The sequence below is a fragment of the Aquarana catesbeiana genome, linkage group LG02 (assembly GCF_042186555.1).
Source record: "Aquarana catesbeiana isolate 2022-GZ linkage group LG02, ASM4218655v1, whole genome shotgun sequence".
Taxonomy (NCBI): Eukaryota; Metazoa; Chordata; class Amphibia; order Anura; family Ranidae; genus Aquarana; species Aquarana catesbeiana.
In genome coordinates this window covers 465,881,807-465,897,407 of record NC_133325.1, presented here as the reverse complement: position 1 = coordinate 465,897,407, position 15,601 = coordinate 465,881,807, and the positions used below count along the sequence as shown (strand labels likewise).

The 15,601-nt window shown below is 45.0% G+C and overlaps 2 protein-coding genes across 7 annotated transcripts in view; one reads left to right on the top strand and one right to left on the bottom strand.

The window, feature by feature from the left end:
- LOC141128405 (large ribosomal subunit protein P2-like) overlaps positions 1–15,601 on the bottom strand; it is an 866,266-nt gene that overhangs the window by 15,882 nt on the left and 834,783 nt on the right. The gene's annotated exons all lie outside the window — the stretch shown is intronic.
- LOC141128403 (serine/threonine-protein kinase 38) overlaps positions 1–15,601 on the top strand; it is a 113,735-nt gene that overhangs the window by 87,416 nt on the left and 10,718 nt on the right. For all 5 annotated transcript variants that reach the window (XM_073615683.1, XM_073615682.1, XM_073615681.1 and 2 more), the window contains exons 10-11: positions 737–798; positions 1,857–1,974. In XM_073615683.1, the coding sequence (XP_073471784.1) occupies positions 737–798; positions 1,857–1,974 (180 nt within the window). The remainder of the gene's footprint in view (positions 1–736; positions 799–1,856; positions 1,975–15,601) is intronic.

Below are 15,601 nucleotides of genomic sequence, written 5' to 3'. Positions count from 1 at the left end.
GGAAATCTGATTCCTTTTTTGTATTATTTTCAGGGGCTAGGAAAGGGTCCAGAGCCTCTAAATGTTCAATAGCCAGATGGTTAAGATTGGCCATTAGTCAGGCTTATGTAATCGGAGGTTGGAGCCCCCGGAAGGTATTAAGGCACATTCCACCAGGGCAGTGGCGACTTCTCAAGCAGAGTGGGCTGGTGCTTCTCCGGAGCAGATCTGTAGAGCTGCAACGTGGTCTAGTTTTTCCACGTTTGTGAAGCACTACAGATTGTACCTGCTGTCAGCCAAAGACCAAGCCTTTGGGCGTAAAGTGCTGCAGGCAGTAGTCCCTCCCTAAGGTAAGGTGCTCGCTTATCCTCTCTATGGTACTGTCCTGAAAGATGAATGGGGAAAAAACGGAGTTACTTACCGGTAACATCCTTTTCCAGGAATCTTTCAGGACAGCACCGGTACCCACCCAAATTGTTGGTTATCTATGAGAACTCGCATGAGAGCGTCAGGTAAGATAAAGATTTGTATGACGTATTCTTGTGTCTCTCCAGCTGGCCGGAGGAACTCTTGAAGAACTGAGGGGCCGGTGAGATTTAAGTATTGAATTGAAATGTGGTGTTTCCTAAGAGGGGAGGAGCCAGTGTCTCTCTATGGTGCTGTCCTGAAAGATTCCTGGAAAAGGATGTTACTGGTAAGTAACTCTGTTTTTTTTTTGTACCCTTATTTAGCAGTATAATTTTTATGATCATTGCAGATTTTCAAAATATGAATTCAAAGAGAAAAGCGGAGACATGGAAGAGAACTAGACGGCAATTGGTATGTTGACTCCAATGTCAAATAAAATTTAGAAAACTGCTCGCTTTTTCTTTTTTTTTTTTTTTTTTAATTCTTTCTAATTTTGAACACCTATAAAACTGATATAGTGTAAATTGTACTTTAAAATGTTTTGTCTTCTAAAGTCAAATTTTGTTACAGGTCTGCCGCCATCCTTTCTTTGAGCAAGTTTGGCTTTCAAAATGGCCAGTGTCAAAAATATAAAATAGGATCGTTGCTGAGTAACTTGACAAATGCTTGGAAATAGGGTCCCTTTCACGCGATTAGGTCCACCTGTCTGTTTTTCAGGTGGACCTGATTGGACGATCCCATTCATCCCTATGGACCGGCAGGTGTAAACAGGCTTGTGCCCGATTACACCTGCCTCCCTCCAATCCGATTGGGTCTGCTAAAAACAAACGGAAGGGGATCTGTCCTCCTCTGTGTAGGTGAATTGGAGGTAATCGCATGTAAACTGGCAGTGAGCAGAGCAGGCTCTGTCCGTGTCCACTCTGCATAAACTGAGCAGACACGGACTTGTCATCTGCCCACTCTGCTCTGATCAACAGGGGATCTGTGAGTGGATCTCATGCTGATCAGGACTAATTCTGCCCCGTGTGAAAGGGGCCTGTTTCAGAATTTCACAAAGGCAGGAAAATACACTGACACTAAAAGCATATGACTATAACTGGAAGCAGGTGCTGCCCAAATGCTAATTTTCAACAAAAGTGAAAAACCTACTTGTGTAGCCAGGTGCTGCCAACCAGGCCATCCATGCAACAGATTTCGTCCAGTTCAGCAAGAGTTGGCAGGTATTCTTCCCCTCCCCTCCTTTGTAATCCTTTTGTATTTAACTAGCAGTCTTACAAAATGTTTAGAAACGCATAGATTTAAATTACAGTAGCTTTCTGGGGATGAAATTGTTAGAGGCACACACAGTGGCCTGTCTTTTACTTTTAAATATTTTATATATCTGATGCCCCAACAGCTTCCATTCAACACTTCTTAGTGGCAATAATGCCTATTTAATCTAATTTACCTTTAATTTTTTTATATTTTAGGCATTCTCTACTGTGGGTACTCCAGATTATATAGCACCAGAGGTATTCTTGCAAACTGGCTATAATAAATTGTGTGATTGGTGGTCACTAGGAGTCATAATGTATGAGATGCTGATCGGTAAGACATCTTCATATTTCTTGGTTTGCCTTTTCTAGGATACATTGTAATTGTCTTACTTTTTTTCCCAGAGCCTTTTTGTCATGCTCCCCTTCATACTTGCAAACATATTTTCATGTATAGCAATATCTGCAAATTTGTGAAAGGCAGATTGTGATATTAAGGTGGAATTACCTTCAGATTATAGTACACACATTCAATTGGTTCAGGATGAATAAGAATCTGGCAAGAAATGAATGAACATATTCACCTCATCTGCAGATATCGCCCAAATCACCCCCTGCTCTCTAGCTCCCTTGTCACCTCTTCCCATGCTCGTCTTCAGGACTTCTCCAGAGCCTCTCCCATCCTCTGGAATTCCCTGCCTCGGTATGTCCGATCAGCCCCTAACCTGTCCACCACTCACTTATTCAGGGAAGCCTATCCCACACCCACCTAACAACCCCATCAAATCATTCCCCGCATCTATTACCTTTTGTACCACCACCCTCTCTCTTTAGAATGTAAGCTCTACGAGCTGGGCCCTCCTGTCCGTTCTGTATTGTACTGTAATTGTGCTGTCCCTCCTCTACGTTGTAAAGCGCTGTGTAAACTGTTGGCGCTATATAAATCGTATATTATGATAATAATAATAACATTGGAGAAATTTTCCAAATGTAATATTTATTACTTGTGCTTCTGCCACACTTTTTTACTGCACTTTTGTTTCTATTAAGGGGAACCTATCTAGTAGGGAATATGGTTGCTGCCCTTGCTGACATGTTCTGGAAGGTATAAACTACAGAGCTGTCAGCCCTGGAGTTCTTCCTTTCCAGAACATGTTAACACTGGCAGCTTCAATATTGTTTCCTGACTAGTCCATTTTAACCTGTATTTTTAGTGATCCTGTACTAAATAGGTCTAAAATGAATGCTTATTTTTTCACAACTTATAGTCAACAGTTGATTAATACTGGTTTGTATGTCTCTAAATTGGTGATATTTAAGAGGAACTGCAGTCTGCTCACATAATTTGTAATAAAAACATCTTTGCCATTCCGAAACTTCCCTCCAACCACTTTGCATATTTTATATATAATGTGATTCTGTACTTGCCAAATATGCTGCAGAAATCTCCCTCCACTAAGTCTGGCTGCAGTAATTTTAACTGTGGGCAGCTGAAGCTCCTGCCTGTTCACTTCCTGGACTTACACAGACACACAGAGGCACACCTCCAGCTCTGCATCTCTGATTGGCCCACCTATGACTCATCCCACCTCCCTTCCTGGCAAACTTGCACGAGAGAGAGCTATGTATGTCATAAGCCTAGGCTAATGACCAGACAAACAGGAAAAAGCTGTATAAGGTATTTACTGGCAGAAAAAAAATGTTTTACTATACAAAGTTAAAACAACAAGGGCAGAAGATTTAAGGGTCGGTTCACACTAGGACGACTTGGGATCCGACTTGTAAGCCCTCAAGTCGCCCCAAGAAGAGATTTGCATTACAGTGAATGAGAGTGTCTTAATTGACACTACTGAAGTCGCTCCGACTTCAGAAAAGGTCCGTGTACTACTTCGATCCGACTTCTAGGCGACCTGTACTCATAGAAATCAATGGAAGTCGCCTCCAAGTCGGATCTCTATCTATAGTAAAGCGACTTCACAGGAAGTAGTAAAAAAAATGTCACCACTACACATGCTTCCCCCTCCCTCCATCCCTCCCAGGAGTTGATGAGCTCTGATTGGCCACAGGCAAATTCTGGGGGCGACGTGAAGTCGTGTTATAAGTCGCTCGAAGTCGCGTTGCAAAGTTGTGTCGAAGTCACGTTGCCCCTGTGTGAATCGAGCCTAATAGATGGAAAGAAAAAAAAATTACTGAAGGTCCACTTTGAAGATTCTGTTGTCGGGTAACACTTTTCTGGCTACTCACCAACATTGAATGCTTGCAATTGGCACTCATTGATGCTGCACTTCCTATAGCAATTGCTTATATCATTTGTCAGGAAAAGCTATGTAGTTTTCTTCATCTGCTGACACCTTTAGTAGTGTCAGAGGCTTTCTGTAGTAGGCCCCATACTGGCCCTTGTGTCACCATACTGCTTGTGAAATTTTCAGCTCCTGAAGCTGTATGTGAGAGATTGCCTACACATGATCCGTGACAGTAGACTGTTTTGATGCTTGACACAGGCAGAGAAAACTCAGACTGTTCCCAACTATCACTTTTAAGAGCAGGAGGCGTATTAGACAGAAACCTAACACCTTGGTGGACCAGGAGGGAAGGAGTCGAGCAGGCTGTTCGCAAGTGTCAGAGTGAAGAAAATTACTTTGCTGTTACTGACACGAGGTGTAAAGGATTGCTTTACAAAAGCAGGGTCAGTCAGTGCTGTACAAAGTAACCAATCAGCTTCTAGGTTTTGTTAACCCTTAATTGAAGAAGTTAGAGGCTGGTTACCGTGCACAGCCTTAGATTTCCCTAGCTTTTGCCTGCTCCAGTTTTAGTAAATCCAACTTACCATCTCTTTAAATTTTTAATATAGACCAGACACTCGCCTTCTGTAGTAGATTATTTTTCTTTCTCGAACATCACGGGACACAAAGCCACAGTAATTACTGATGAGTTATATAGGGTATCACTGGTGATTGGACACTGGCACAGCCTATCAGAAAGTTCAACCCCCTATATAATCCCTCCCCTTGCAGGGATACCTCAGTTTTTACGCCAGTGTCTTAGGCGATGGACGTGTAAAGATGTCCTGTGCTGAGCTCCAAGGGGAATATCCCATATCCTATACTGGAGCAAGCCAGGCGAACCGGATCCATTCAAAGTGTCCTTTCATGGCCGAATTGGATGGTACCCGGGCCTCGTGTCCGAAGAAACAAGGTTTTTACCTGTAACGCTTCTCTTTTTAGAGAGCTGGATCCCGCATATTAGAAAATGGTTTTTCTAGCCTAATTTCTAGCCGGGTGCTTTACAGGTCCAGAACTGCAGGATCCCCCTATTCGTAGGGGGCCCCAGTCTCTGACGGTTTTCCAAACGGAGCCCACCGTGAGAGGTGAAGATTGGGTCTGTATAACAGAACCCTGCGGCTGGATAAGGTAAGAGGAGATTCCACAGAATTTTTTAACTCTAGTAGGTTTTCTCCTGTAGCCTCCCTGACGGTAATCCCGAGTGGGGCTCGGGGTTAAATTTCAGTCCCATTAGCGGTAACCCCGAGCCACACTCGGGATTACATTGCAGGATCCTGGTGCGGCGTTACTTACCTTGTCCCCAGGATCCTGCGATGTACCCTGCAGTGTCCGCGGGCTCTGTCTCCTCCGAACCCTCTCTGTGCCAGGCTCCGTTCCCTGCGAGCGGCACGACGCACAGGGTCGGAGCCTGGCGACAAATTAAAAAAAACTGTAAAAATCATAACATATACAGTACTGTAATCTTACAGATTACAGTACTGTATGAAATTATTTCACATCCCTTTTGTCCCCAGTGCTTTGGCCCATGCCCTGCATGCAGTTTTACATGATATACACTGTTCTTTCTGCCTGGAAACTGGAGATTGTCCATAGTAACCAAAAAGTGTCCCTTTATGTCAAAAGTGGCTTTAGATCAGCTAGAAAACAGCGATAGTAAATTAGGACACTTGCAGAATTGAGCGATAGTGAATCGTGGGGAAATGTATTTTATTATTATTATATTATTATTTTTTTTTAATAATTTATATTTATTTATTATATTATAATTTATGTTTTTGTGTTTCAAACTTCATCATACCCGGGATATCTACTAGACTCTTGTTTGGACAGATTTAAGTGTGTTATTGTTAAGAATGACAGGCCTACAATATAAAACGCCAAATTTCCATGCAAAATAATTGTACCGCTTTCAGCACCTAAAATCCGAAATAATCATACCGCCAGGGAGGTTAAGGTAAATGCATGCTATGTCTATTGTGACCACCGGGGGCTGCCAAGAGCACATACCTTCACATGCTGGATTGTCTGTCTCAAGTGTTCATGCTGCACAGCTTCTCCGGCCGGCTCCAGGTAGGATGGGATGGGGGGATTTCTGATGCGTGAATGTTCCCCCCAGACTAGGGGGAGGCCACAGGGGTCTGAAAAGCGGTTATACACTGCTCGAGCACCGCCGCCGCCATTGCCGCCATTACATGTGGGCCCCATCACTACCGGCCTCTCTCCTTCCTCCCCCAGCCTTCCTCCATATTATTTCTGGATGGTCGGCCAGCGCGGGAAGCGCTCGTTTTTTCGAAATTCGAGCGGGGGGGGCGGCAGTAGAGGGGGGAGCGGGGCGTCAGCCCAGGTGCTTAGACGCCCACTCAGGCCAGCTGCAGGCTATTTAAAAGCACTCTGTACAGGTGCACACAGCCTTTGGAGGGACATAGAGTTGACAGTCGCATGTAAGGTGGGACACAGGCATTTTCCTAGGCAGCATTTACTAAGGTAACACCAGACTGGGCTTTTGGTAGCAGGGCTTTTAGCTGGACTACATCCCTCAGCAGTCAATGTTCATTTTGTGATACCTCCACCTTGTTGCTTTGCACTATGGGTAGAAGAGGTTCAAACACCCCAAGAACCAGAGACTCTAGGGGATCTCGGTCGGGTTCTGAGGACCCCCTTTCTGCAGCATCCCCCCCCTCTGAAGGGCTAGGGACGGCTAGCCAGGGGGAGCCATTGGGGTCAGGGGCTATACCTGCCTCCGGCACTTCAGCCCCTGTATACATTACACAGGAGGTTTTTTCCTCAACCATTAGTGGTTTAGAGGAAAGATTAATGGCCGTGATTACATCTTCACTCAGTGGAAGAAAACGCACTAGGCCTTCCTCTGTTTCCCAGGACCCTCAAGAAGAGGAGCCCTGGGATAAGGGAGACGAATCTCTTTCAGAGGATCGGGATGGGACGGATGATTCCTCTTCGGAGGAATCAGGTGGAGAGGGACTCTCTACGACTTCTCAGGAGGAGAAGGTCTTAGTGCAGATCCTTACTGGTTTGGTCCGCTCCACATTCAGGTTGCCCGAATCTGAATCAGTTAAAGAACTCTCTTCTTCTTTGGGGTCACTGAAGCCTCCTCAAACATCACATGCTTTTCCTGTTCATAGTTTACTTGAAAAGCTCATTTATTCTGAGTGGGATCACCCAGACAAATGTTTTTTTCCGCCGAAAAAGTTTTCAACACTTTATCCGATGGAAGAAAAGTTTATGAAAATGTGGGGAATACCGGCCATTGATGCCGCCATTTCTTCCCGTAAATAATAGTCTGACTTGTCCTGTAGACAATGCTCAGATGCTCAGGGATCCTGTAGATAAAAAGATGGAATCCCTATTGAAGGATGTTTTCTCCTTGGCAGGTTCAGTGGCTCAACCTGCAGTTGCAGCGATTGGAGTCTGTCAATATTTAAGAGACCATGTTAAGCAAGTTATCAAAGTATTACCTGAACAGCAGGCCCAGGGGTTGGCTAACATTCCTGCGGCCTTATGTTACGTTATTGACGCCATCAGAGATTCTATCATGCAAACCTCTCGTCTTTCACTGGGGTTGGTGCATATACAGTGGCTTGCGAAAGTATTCGGCCCCCTTGAACTTTTCAACCTTTTGCCACATTTCAGGCTTCAAAACATAAAGATATAACATTTTTATTTTTTGTGAAAAATCACCAACAAGTGGGACACAATTGTGAAGTGGAACGAAATCTTTTGGATTTTTGAAACTTTTTTAACTAATAAAAAAATGAAAAGTGGGGCGTGCAAAATTATTCAGCCCCCTTGCGTTAATACTTTGTAGAGCCACCTTTTGCTGTGATTACAGCTGCAAGTCGCTTGGGGTATGTCTCTATCAGTTTTGCACATTGAGAGACTGAAATTCTTGCCCATTCTTCCTTGCAAAACAGCTCGAGCTCAGTGAGGTTGGATGGAGAGCGTTTGTGAACAGCAGTTTTCAGCTCTTTCCACAGATTCTCGATTGGATTCAGGTCTGGACTTTGACTTGGCCATTCTAACACCTGCATACGTTTATTTGTGAACCATTCCTTTGTAGATTTTGCTGTATGTTTGGGATCATTGTCTTGTTGGAAGATAAATCTCTGTCCCAGTTTCAGGTCTTTTGCAGACTCCAACAGGTTTTCATCCAGAATGGTCCTGTATTTGGCTGCATCCATCTTCCCCTCAATTTTAACCATCTTCCCTGTCCCTGCTGAAGAAAAGCAGGCCCAAACCATGATGCTGCCACCACCATGTTTGACAGTGGGGATGGTGTGTTGAGTGTGATGAGCTGTGTTGCTTTTACGCCAAACATATCGTTTTGCATTGTGGCCAAAAAGTTCGATTTTGGTTTCATCAGACCAGAGCACCTTCTTCCACATGTTTGGTGTGTCTCCCAGGTGGCTTGTGGCAAACTTTAGACGAGACTTTTTATGGATATCTTTGAGAAATGGCTTTCTTCTTGCCACTCTTCCATAAAGGCCAGATTTTGGCAGTGTACGACTGATTGTTGTCCTATGGACAGACTCTCCCACCTCAGCTGTAGTTCTCTGCAGTTCATCCAGAGTGATCATGGGCCTCTTGGCTGCATCTCTGATCAGTCTTCTCCTTGTCTGAGCTGAAAGTTTAGAGGGACAGCCAGGTCTTGGTAGATTTGCAGTGGTCTGATACTCCTTCCATTTCAAAATGATCGCTTGCACAGTGCTCCTTGGGATGTTTAAAGCTTGGGAAATCTTTTTGTATCCAAATCCGGCTTTAAACTTCTCCACAACAGTATTACGGACCTGCCTGGTGTGTTCCTTGGTCTTCATGATGCTCTCTGCGCTTTCAACAGAACCCTGAGACTATCACAGAGCAGGTGCATTTATACAGAGACTTGATTACACACAGGTGGATTCTATTTATCACCATCAGTCATTTAGGACAACATTGGATCATTCAGAGATCCTCGCTGAACTTCTGGAGTGAGTTTGCTGCACTGAAAGTAAAGGGGCCGAATAATTTTGCACGCACCACTTTTCAGTTTTTTAATTGCTAAAAAAGTTTAAAATATCCAATACATTTCGTTCCACTTCACAATTGTGTCCCACTTGTTGGTGATTCTTCACAAAAAATTAAAATTTTATATCTTTATGTTTGAAGCCTGAAATGTGGCAAAAGGTTGAAAAGTTCAAGGGGGCCAAATACTTTCGCAAGCCACTGTACGTAGAATCCTATGGTTGAAAAATTGGTCAGCCGAAGCACCATGTAAGAAGCTGCTGGCTGGGTTTCCGTTTCGTGGTGCAAGGTTGTTTGGAGAAGACTTGGATGACTATATCAAGAAAATCTCTGGTGGGAAAAGTACTCTCTTACCTGTCAAGAAGAAGAGTAAGCGTCCCTCTTTCTAACGGACTCTTTCCCCAGCGCCAGGGGCTTCAGCCTCCAGGCAGTCTCAATGGCCTCCTCCGTCTGGGTTCAGAAACAAGAGTCAGCCCCAGGTACAAAAGAAGTCCTGGGGGAAGAAGCCTACTAGGCAAAACACTAAGACCTCTTCATGAAGGGGTGCCCCCGCTCGCTCGAGTGGGGGGAAGACTGCGACAGTTCTCAAAGCTCTGGCAGGAGGACTTCCAGGACAGATGGGTAATCTCCACAGTAACCTTAGGGTACAAGCTGGAGTTTCAGGAATTTCCCTCTCCTCGGTTCCTCAGATCAAGTGTTCCCAGAGAAGAAGCAGTCGCTCCTTCTAGCGTTAGAGAGACTTTTGTCGCAGGAGGTCATTATGATGGTTCCCGCAAAGGACCAGGGATTGGGCTTCTATTCCAACCTTTTTACGGTCCAAAAAGGGATGTCAGACCCATTCTGGATTTAAGGGATCTGAACCGATTCCTAAGGATTCAGTCCTTCCGCATGGAATCAATTCGGACAGTAGTTCCCACCCTGCAGGGAGGAGAATTTCTGGCATTGATAGACATCAGAGATGCATACCTACATGTGCCCATTTTTCCTGCTCTTCAGAAGTTTCTGTGCTTCGAGATAGGAGGGCGCCATTTCCAGTTTGTGGCTCTGCCTTTTGGGATAGCCACTGCACCTCGGGTGTTCACAAAGGTCTCCTCCTCTGGCCAGATTAAGGGGTCAGGGTATAGCTGTCATAGCATACCTAGACGACCTGCTACTGATAGACCGGTCGGTAGCCTCCTTGAACGGGAACTTGAGAACCACGGTCAAGTATCTGGAACACCTAGGTTGGATCCTCAAGCTAGAAAAGTCTTTCCTAAAACCAGTAAGAAGACTGGAGTATTTAGGTCTGATCATAGATACAAGCCAGGAGAAAGTATTTCTACCTCAGGCAAAGATCACTGCTTTAAGGGAGCTGATTCTGGCAGTCAGGACCAAGAAGGATCCTTCTGTCCGCCTTTGTATGAGGCTGCTAGGGAAGATGGTGTCTTCATTCGAAGCAGTTCCTTATGCTCAGTTCCATTCAAGACTACTGCAACACGGTATTCTGTCGGCCTGGAACAAGAAGGTTCAGGCGTTAGACTTTCCGATGCACCTGTCGCATGCAGTGCGTCAGAGCCTCAATTGGTGGCTCATACCCGAAAACCTGCAGAAGGGGAAATCCTTTCTACCGGTTAACTGGACGGTGGTAACAACAGATGCCAGTCTGTCAGGTTGGGGAGCAGTTCTGGAACAGTCTGCGGTTCAGGGGGTATGGTCCAAGACAGAGAGGACCTTACCCATCAACATTCTGGAAATCCGTGCGGTAGGTCTAGCCCTAAAGGCCTGGACTATCAGGCTACAGGGTTGCCCGGTCAGGATCCAGTCCGACAATGCCACAGCAGTGGCATATGTCAATCATCAGGGAGGCACCAGGAGCCGAGCTGCTCAAAAGGAGGTGAACCAGATCTTAGTCTGGGCAGAGAAGCATGTGCCATGTATATCGGCAGTTTTCATTCCGGGGATAGAGAACTGGCAGGCGGACTATTTGAGTCGCCAGCAGTTACTTCCAGGGGAATGGTCTCTGCATCCCGACGTCTTTTGGGCCATATGCCAAAGATGGGGAGTTCCAGATGTAGATCTCTTTGCATCCCGATTCAACAAAAAGATAGACAGATTTGTGGCAAGGACGAAAGATCCTCTTGCATGCGGGACGGATGCGTTGGTGATTCCGTGGCATCGGTTCTCACTGATTTATGCATTCCCGCCTATTCTGCTACTGCCACGACTTCTTCGCAGGATCAGGCAGGAAAGGAAGTCAGTACTTCTGGTGGCCCCCGCTTGGTCCAGAAGGACGTGGTATGCGGAAATAGTAAGGATGACGGTGGGTTCCCCGTGCACACTACCGGTACGCCCAGACCTGTTATCTCAAGGTCCAGTGTTCCATCCTGCCTTACAAACGCTAAATTTGACGGTTTGGCTATTGAGACCCACGTTCTGAAGAGTCGTGGGCTTTCAGGTCCTGTGATATCTACCTTGATCAATGCAAGGAAGCCAGCTTCCAGAATGATTTATCATGAGTCTGGAAAGCTTATGTAGCCTGGTGTGAATCCAGGGGTTGGCATCCCAGGAAATATGTGATAGGTAGAATTCTTGATTTTCTACAATTGGGTTTAGAGATGAAGCTGGCCTTGAGTACCATCAAGGGCCAGGTCTCGGCCTTATCAGTATTATTCCAACGGCCACTTGCTTTGCATTCTTTGGTCCGAAACTTTATACAGGGGGTGACGCGTCTTAATCCTCCGGTTAGGGCGCCCCTAAACCCCTGGGACTTGAACTTGGTCCTGGCTGTGTTACAGAAACAGCCTTTTGAACCAATAAGTCAGATTCCTTTGGTCTTGTTGACAAGGAAGTTAATTTTTCTGGTAGCAATCTCTTCTGCTAGAAGAGTTTCAGAATTAGCAGCCCTTTCCTGTAAGGAGCCTTATTTGATTGTACACAAGGATAGAGTGGTACTGCGCCATCCTAGTTTTTTACCAAAGGTGGTTTCTGATTTTCATTTAAACCAAGACATTGTTCTGCCTTCCTTTTTTCCAGATCCCTGTTCTCCGGAAGAGAGATCACTACATTCGTTGGATGTAGTAAGAGCAGTCAGGGCCTATCGCGAGGCAACTGCTCAGATTCGCAAAACGGATGTTTTGTTCGTGCTGCCAGAGGGTCCCAATAGAGGACAGGCAGCGTCAAAAGCTACCATTTCTAAATGGATTCGTCAGTTGATTATTCAGGCTTACGGTTTGAAACAGAAGATTCCTCCGTTTCAGATCAGGGCACATTCCACAAGGGCTATTGGTGCTTCTTGGGCAGTGCATCACCAGGCCTCTGTGGCTCAAATCTGTAAGGCCGCAACCTGGTCTTCAGTCCATACATTCACCAGATTCTATCAGGTGGATGTGAGAAGGCATGAGGATATCGCCTTTGGGCGTAGTGTGCTGCAGGCAGCGGTACAGGGTCCTCAGGTCTGATTGCACCCTACTTGGTCGTGGTCCCCCCCCCCCCCCCCCCCCCTCAGATAGCATTGCTCTGGGACATCCCATCAGTAATTACTGTGGCTCTGTGTCCCGTGATGTTCGAGAAAGAAAATAGGATTTTTTAAAACAGCTTACCTGTAAAATCCTTTTCTTTCGATGGACATCACGGGACACAGAGGTCCCGCCCCTCTTCTAATACACTATATTGCTTGGCTACAAAACTGAGGTATCCCTGCAAGGAGAGGGATTATATAGGGGGTTGAACTTTCTGATAGGGTGTGCCAGTGTCCAATCACCAGTGATACCCTATATAACCCATCAGTAATTACTGTGGCTCTGTGTCCCGTGATGTCCATCGAAAGAAAAGGGTTTTACAGGTAAGCTGTCTTTAAAAATCCTATTTTTTTTTTCAATTACAATTGGCTACTGGTTTATCCTACCGTCTCTAAAATAAGATTGTGTATAGGAAACTGAAATAAATTGGTTGAGGGTGTGGCCTAGCAGCAGAAATAGATGCTTACTAGAGCTGCATGATTAATCATTAAGAATAGATTCTCATCCCCCCCCCCCCCCCCCTCGCGATCTTAAAGCATTTTGCTGATTCTATGCAGAGTTCTCTGCTCAAGCGTCAGCTGTCAATACAAAAAAACAGGCAGTCTGCCAAGTTTCACAACATCCTGCTGAGCTAACTATAAACATTGTAACGTTTTGTTCTTTAGATCAAAGGAATGAACTTTGGTCTGTAAATGAGGGAAATTTAACCACTTAAAGACTAAACCTTTTTCTGACACTTGTTGGTTTTAAGTTACAATCATTATTTTTTGCTAGAAAATTACTTGAAACCCCAAGCATATATTTTTTTTTAAGCAGAGGCCCTACAGCATAAAATGGTGGTTGTTGCAATATTTTATGTCATGCAGTATTTTCGCAGCGGTCTTTCAAATGCAATTTTTTGTGGAAAAAATACACTTCAACCCTGGTTCACACTGGTGCGATTTGACATGAGATTTGACATGTCAAATCGACGGCAATTACTGGCAATGGCATCGTCCTAATCGGTGCAACGCTGCATTTGCGGCGTCGCACTGATTTCAAAAAGTAGTTTCTGTACTACTTTTTGTGATTTTGGGGTACGATTTCCATTGACATCTGTGCAGAAACCTGCACAGATGTCTGTGAAATCGCAGCCGAAATTCGGACTGACACGCAGGAGTGAAATCGTGTGAGTTTAGCTGAACTCGCACGTCTTCATTCCCGCAGCTCAGTGTGAATCTGGGCTTACTGCATTAAAAAAAAAAAAACTAAACCGTAAAGTTAGCCCAACTTTTTTGTATAATGTGAAAGATGATGTTAGGCCGCAAGAATCGTGAGAGAATAGTGATCTTTATTCTAACCAAAAAATTGTGATTCTCTTTTTTTCCCTGAATCGTGCAGCTATAATGGTTGCTGATCTCAGAAGCCCCGCTTCCCCGCTAAAGATCAGTAAGAATCTCCCATTCGTTGCTGCAGAGAAATTGGCCTGCTTCCAGCACTGACAAAATGGCAGTGCTCTGCCCCACCTGTAGACTTGCTTCAGTGCCCACAATCCTGTTTCTATTCAGATGACCTTTGACCCGAAGGTACACAGTCCCAATGTACCATCAGCAACTGATTTATCCTCTAAAGTAATATTGTGTACAGGTAACTGAAATAAATTGATTGAAGGTGTGGCCTAGCAGCAGGAATGGATGCTTGCTGTTATCAGGAGTCCTGCTGCTCCCACCTGATTCTGTCAGTAATCCTGCATATCCTGGCACCAGTATACACCAGCTGGATATGCATTCCTCTGCTACACTTCTGGACCTACCACAGATGGTAAAAATGGGTCAGAATCACCAGTCTCTCACTGCAGAGAAACTGGCCTGCTTCCAGAGCTCCTAAAATGGCAACACAACCCACCACTCTGCCCCACATGCAGACTCTTTAAAAACAATAATGTGATTCCTGTTCAGATGAAACTGGACTCCCCAGTTGCACAGTGCCTTGCAAAAGTATTCACCCCTCTTGGCATTTTTCGTGTTTTGTTGTCTCACAACCTGGAATTAACATGGATTGTTTGAGGATTTGCATCCATTTAATTTTCAGAACATGCCCACAACTTTGAAGATATTTTTTTTTTTTATTGTGAAACAAACAACAAATGGGACAAAAATAACGGAAAAAGTCAATGTGCATAACTATTCACCCCCCCTAAAGTCAATACTTTGTAGAGCCACCTTTTGCGGCTATCACAGCTCCCAAGTCGCTTTGGATAAATCTCTATGAGCTTGCCACATCTTACCACTGGGATTGTCCATTTCTCCTTGCAAAACTGCTCCAGCTCCTTCAAGTTGGATGGTTTGCGCTTGTGAACAGCAATCTTTAAGTCTGACCACAGATTTTCTACTGAATTGAGGTCTGGGCTTTGACTAGGCCATTCCAACACATTTACATGTTTCCCCTTAAACCATTCAAGTGTTGCTTTAGCAGTGTCTTTGGGGTCATTGTCCTGCTGGAAGGAGAACCTCTGTCCTAGCCTCAAATCACACACAGAGTGGTACAGGTTTTGCTCAAGAATATCCCTGTATTTAGCACCATCCATCTTTCCCTCAACTCTGACCAGTTTCCCAGTCCCGACTGCTGAAAAACATTTCCACAGCATGATGCTGCCACCACCATGTTTGACTGTGGGGATGGTGTTCTTTGGGTGATGTAATGTGTTGGGTTTGCGCCAGGCATAGTGTTTTTTTTGATGGCCATAAAGTTCAGTTCTAGTCTCTTCAGACCAGAGCACCTTCCTCCATACATTTTGGGAGTCTCCCACATGCCTTTTCGCAAATTCAGAACGTGCCATTTTGTTTTGTGCTGAAAGCAATGGCTTTCTTCTGGCCACTCTGCCATAAAGCCCAATTCTTTTGAGCCTATGGCTTATTGTTGTCCTATGTACAGATACTTCAGTCTCTGCTGTGGAACTCTGCAGCTCCTCCAGGGTTACCTTAGGTCTCTGTGCTGCCTCTCTGATTAATGCCCTCCTTGCCCGGTCCGTGAGTTTTGGTGTGTGGCCGTCTCTTGGCAGGTTTGCTGTTGTGCCATGTTCTTTCCATTTGGTTATGATAGATTTGATGGTGCTTCTAGGGATCATCAAAGATTTGGATTTTTTTTTTTTATAACCTAACCCTGACTTGTACTTCTCAACAACATT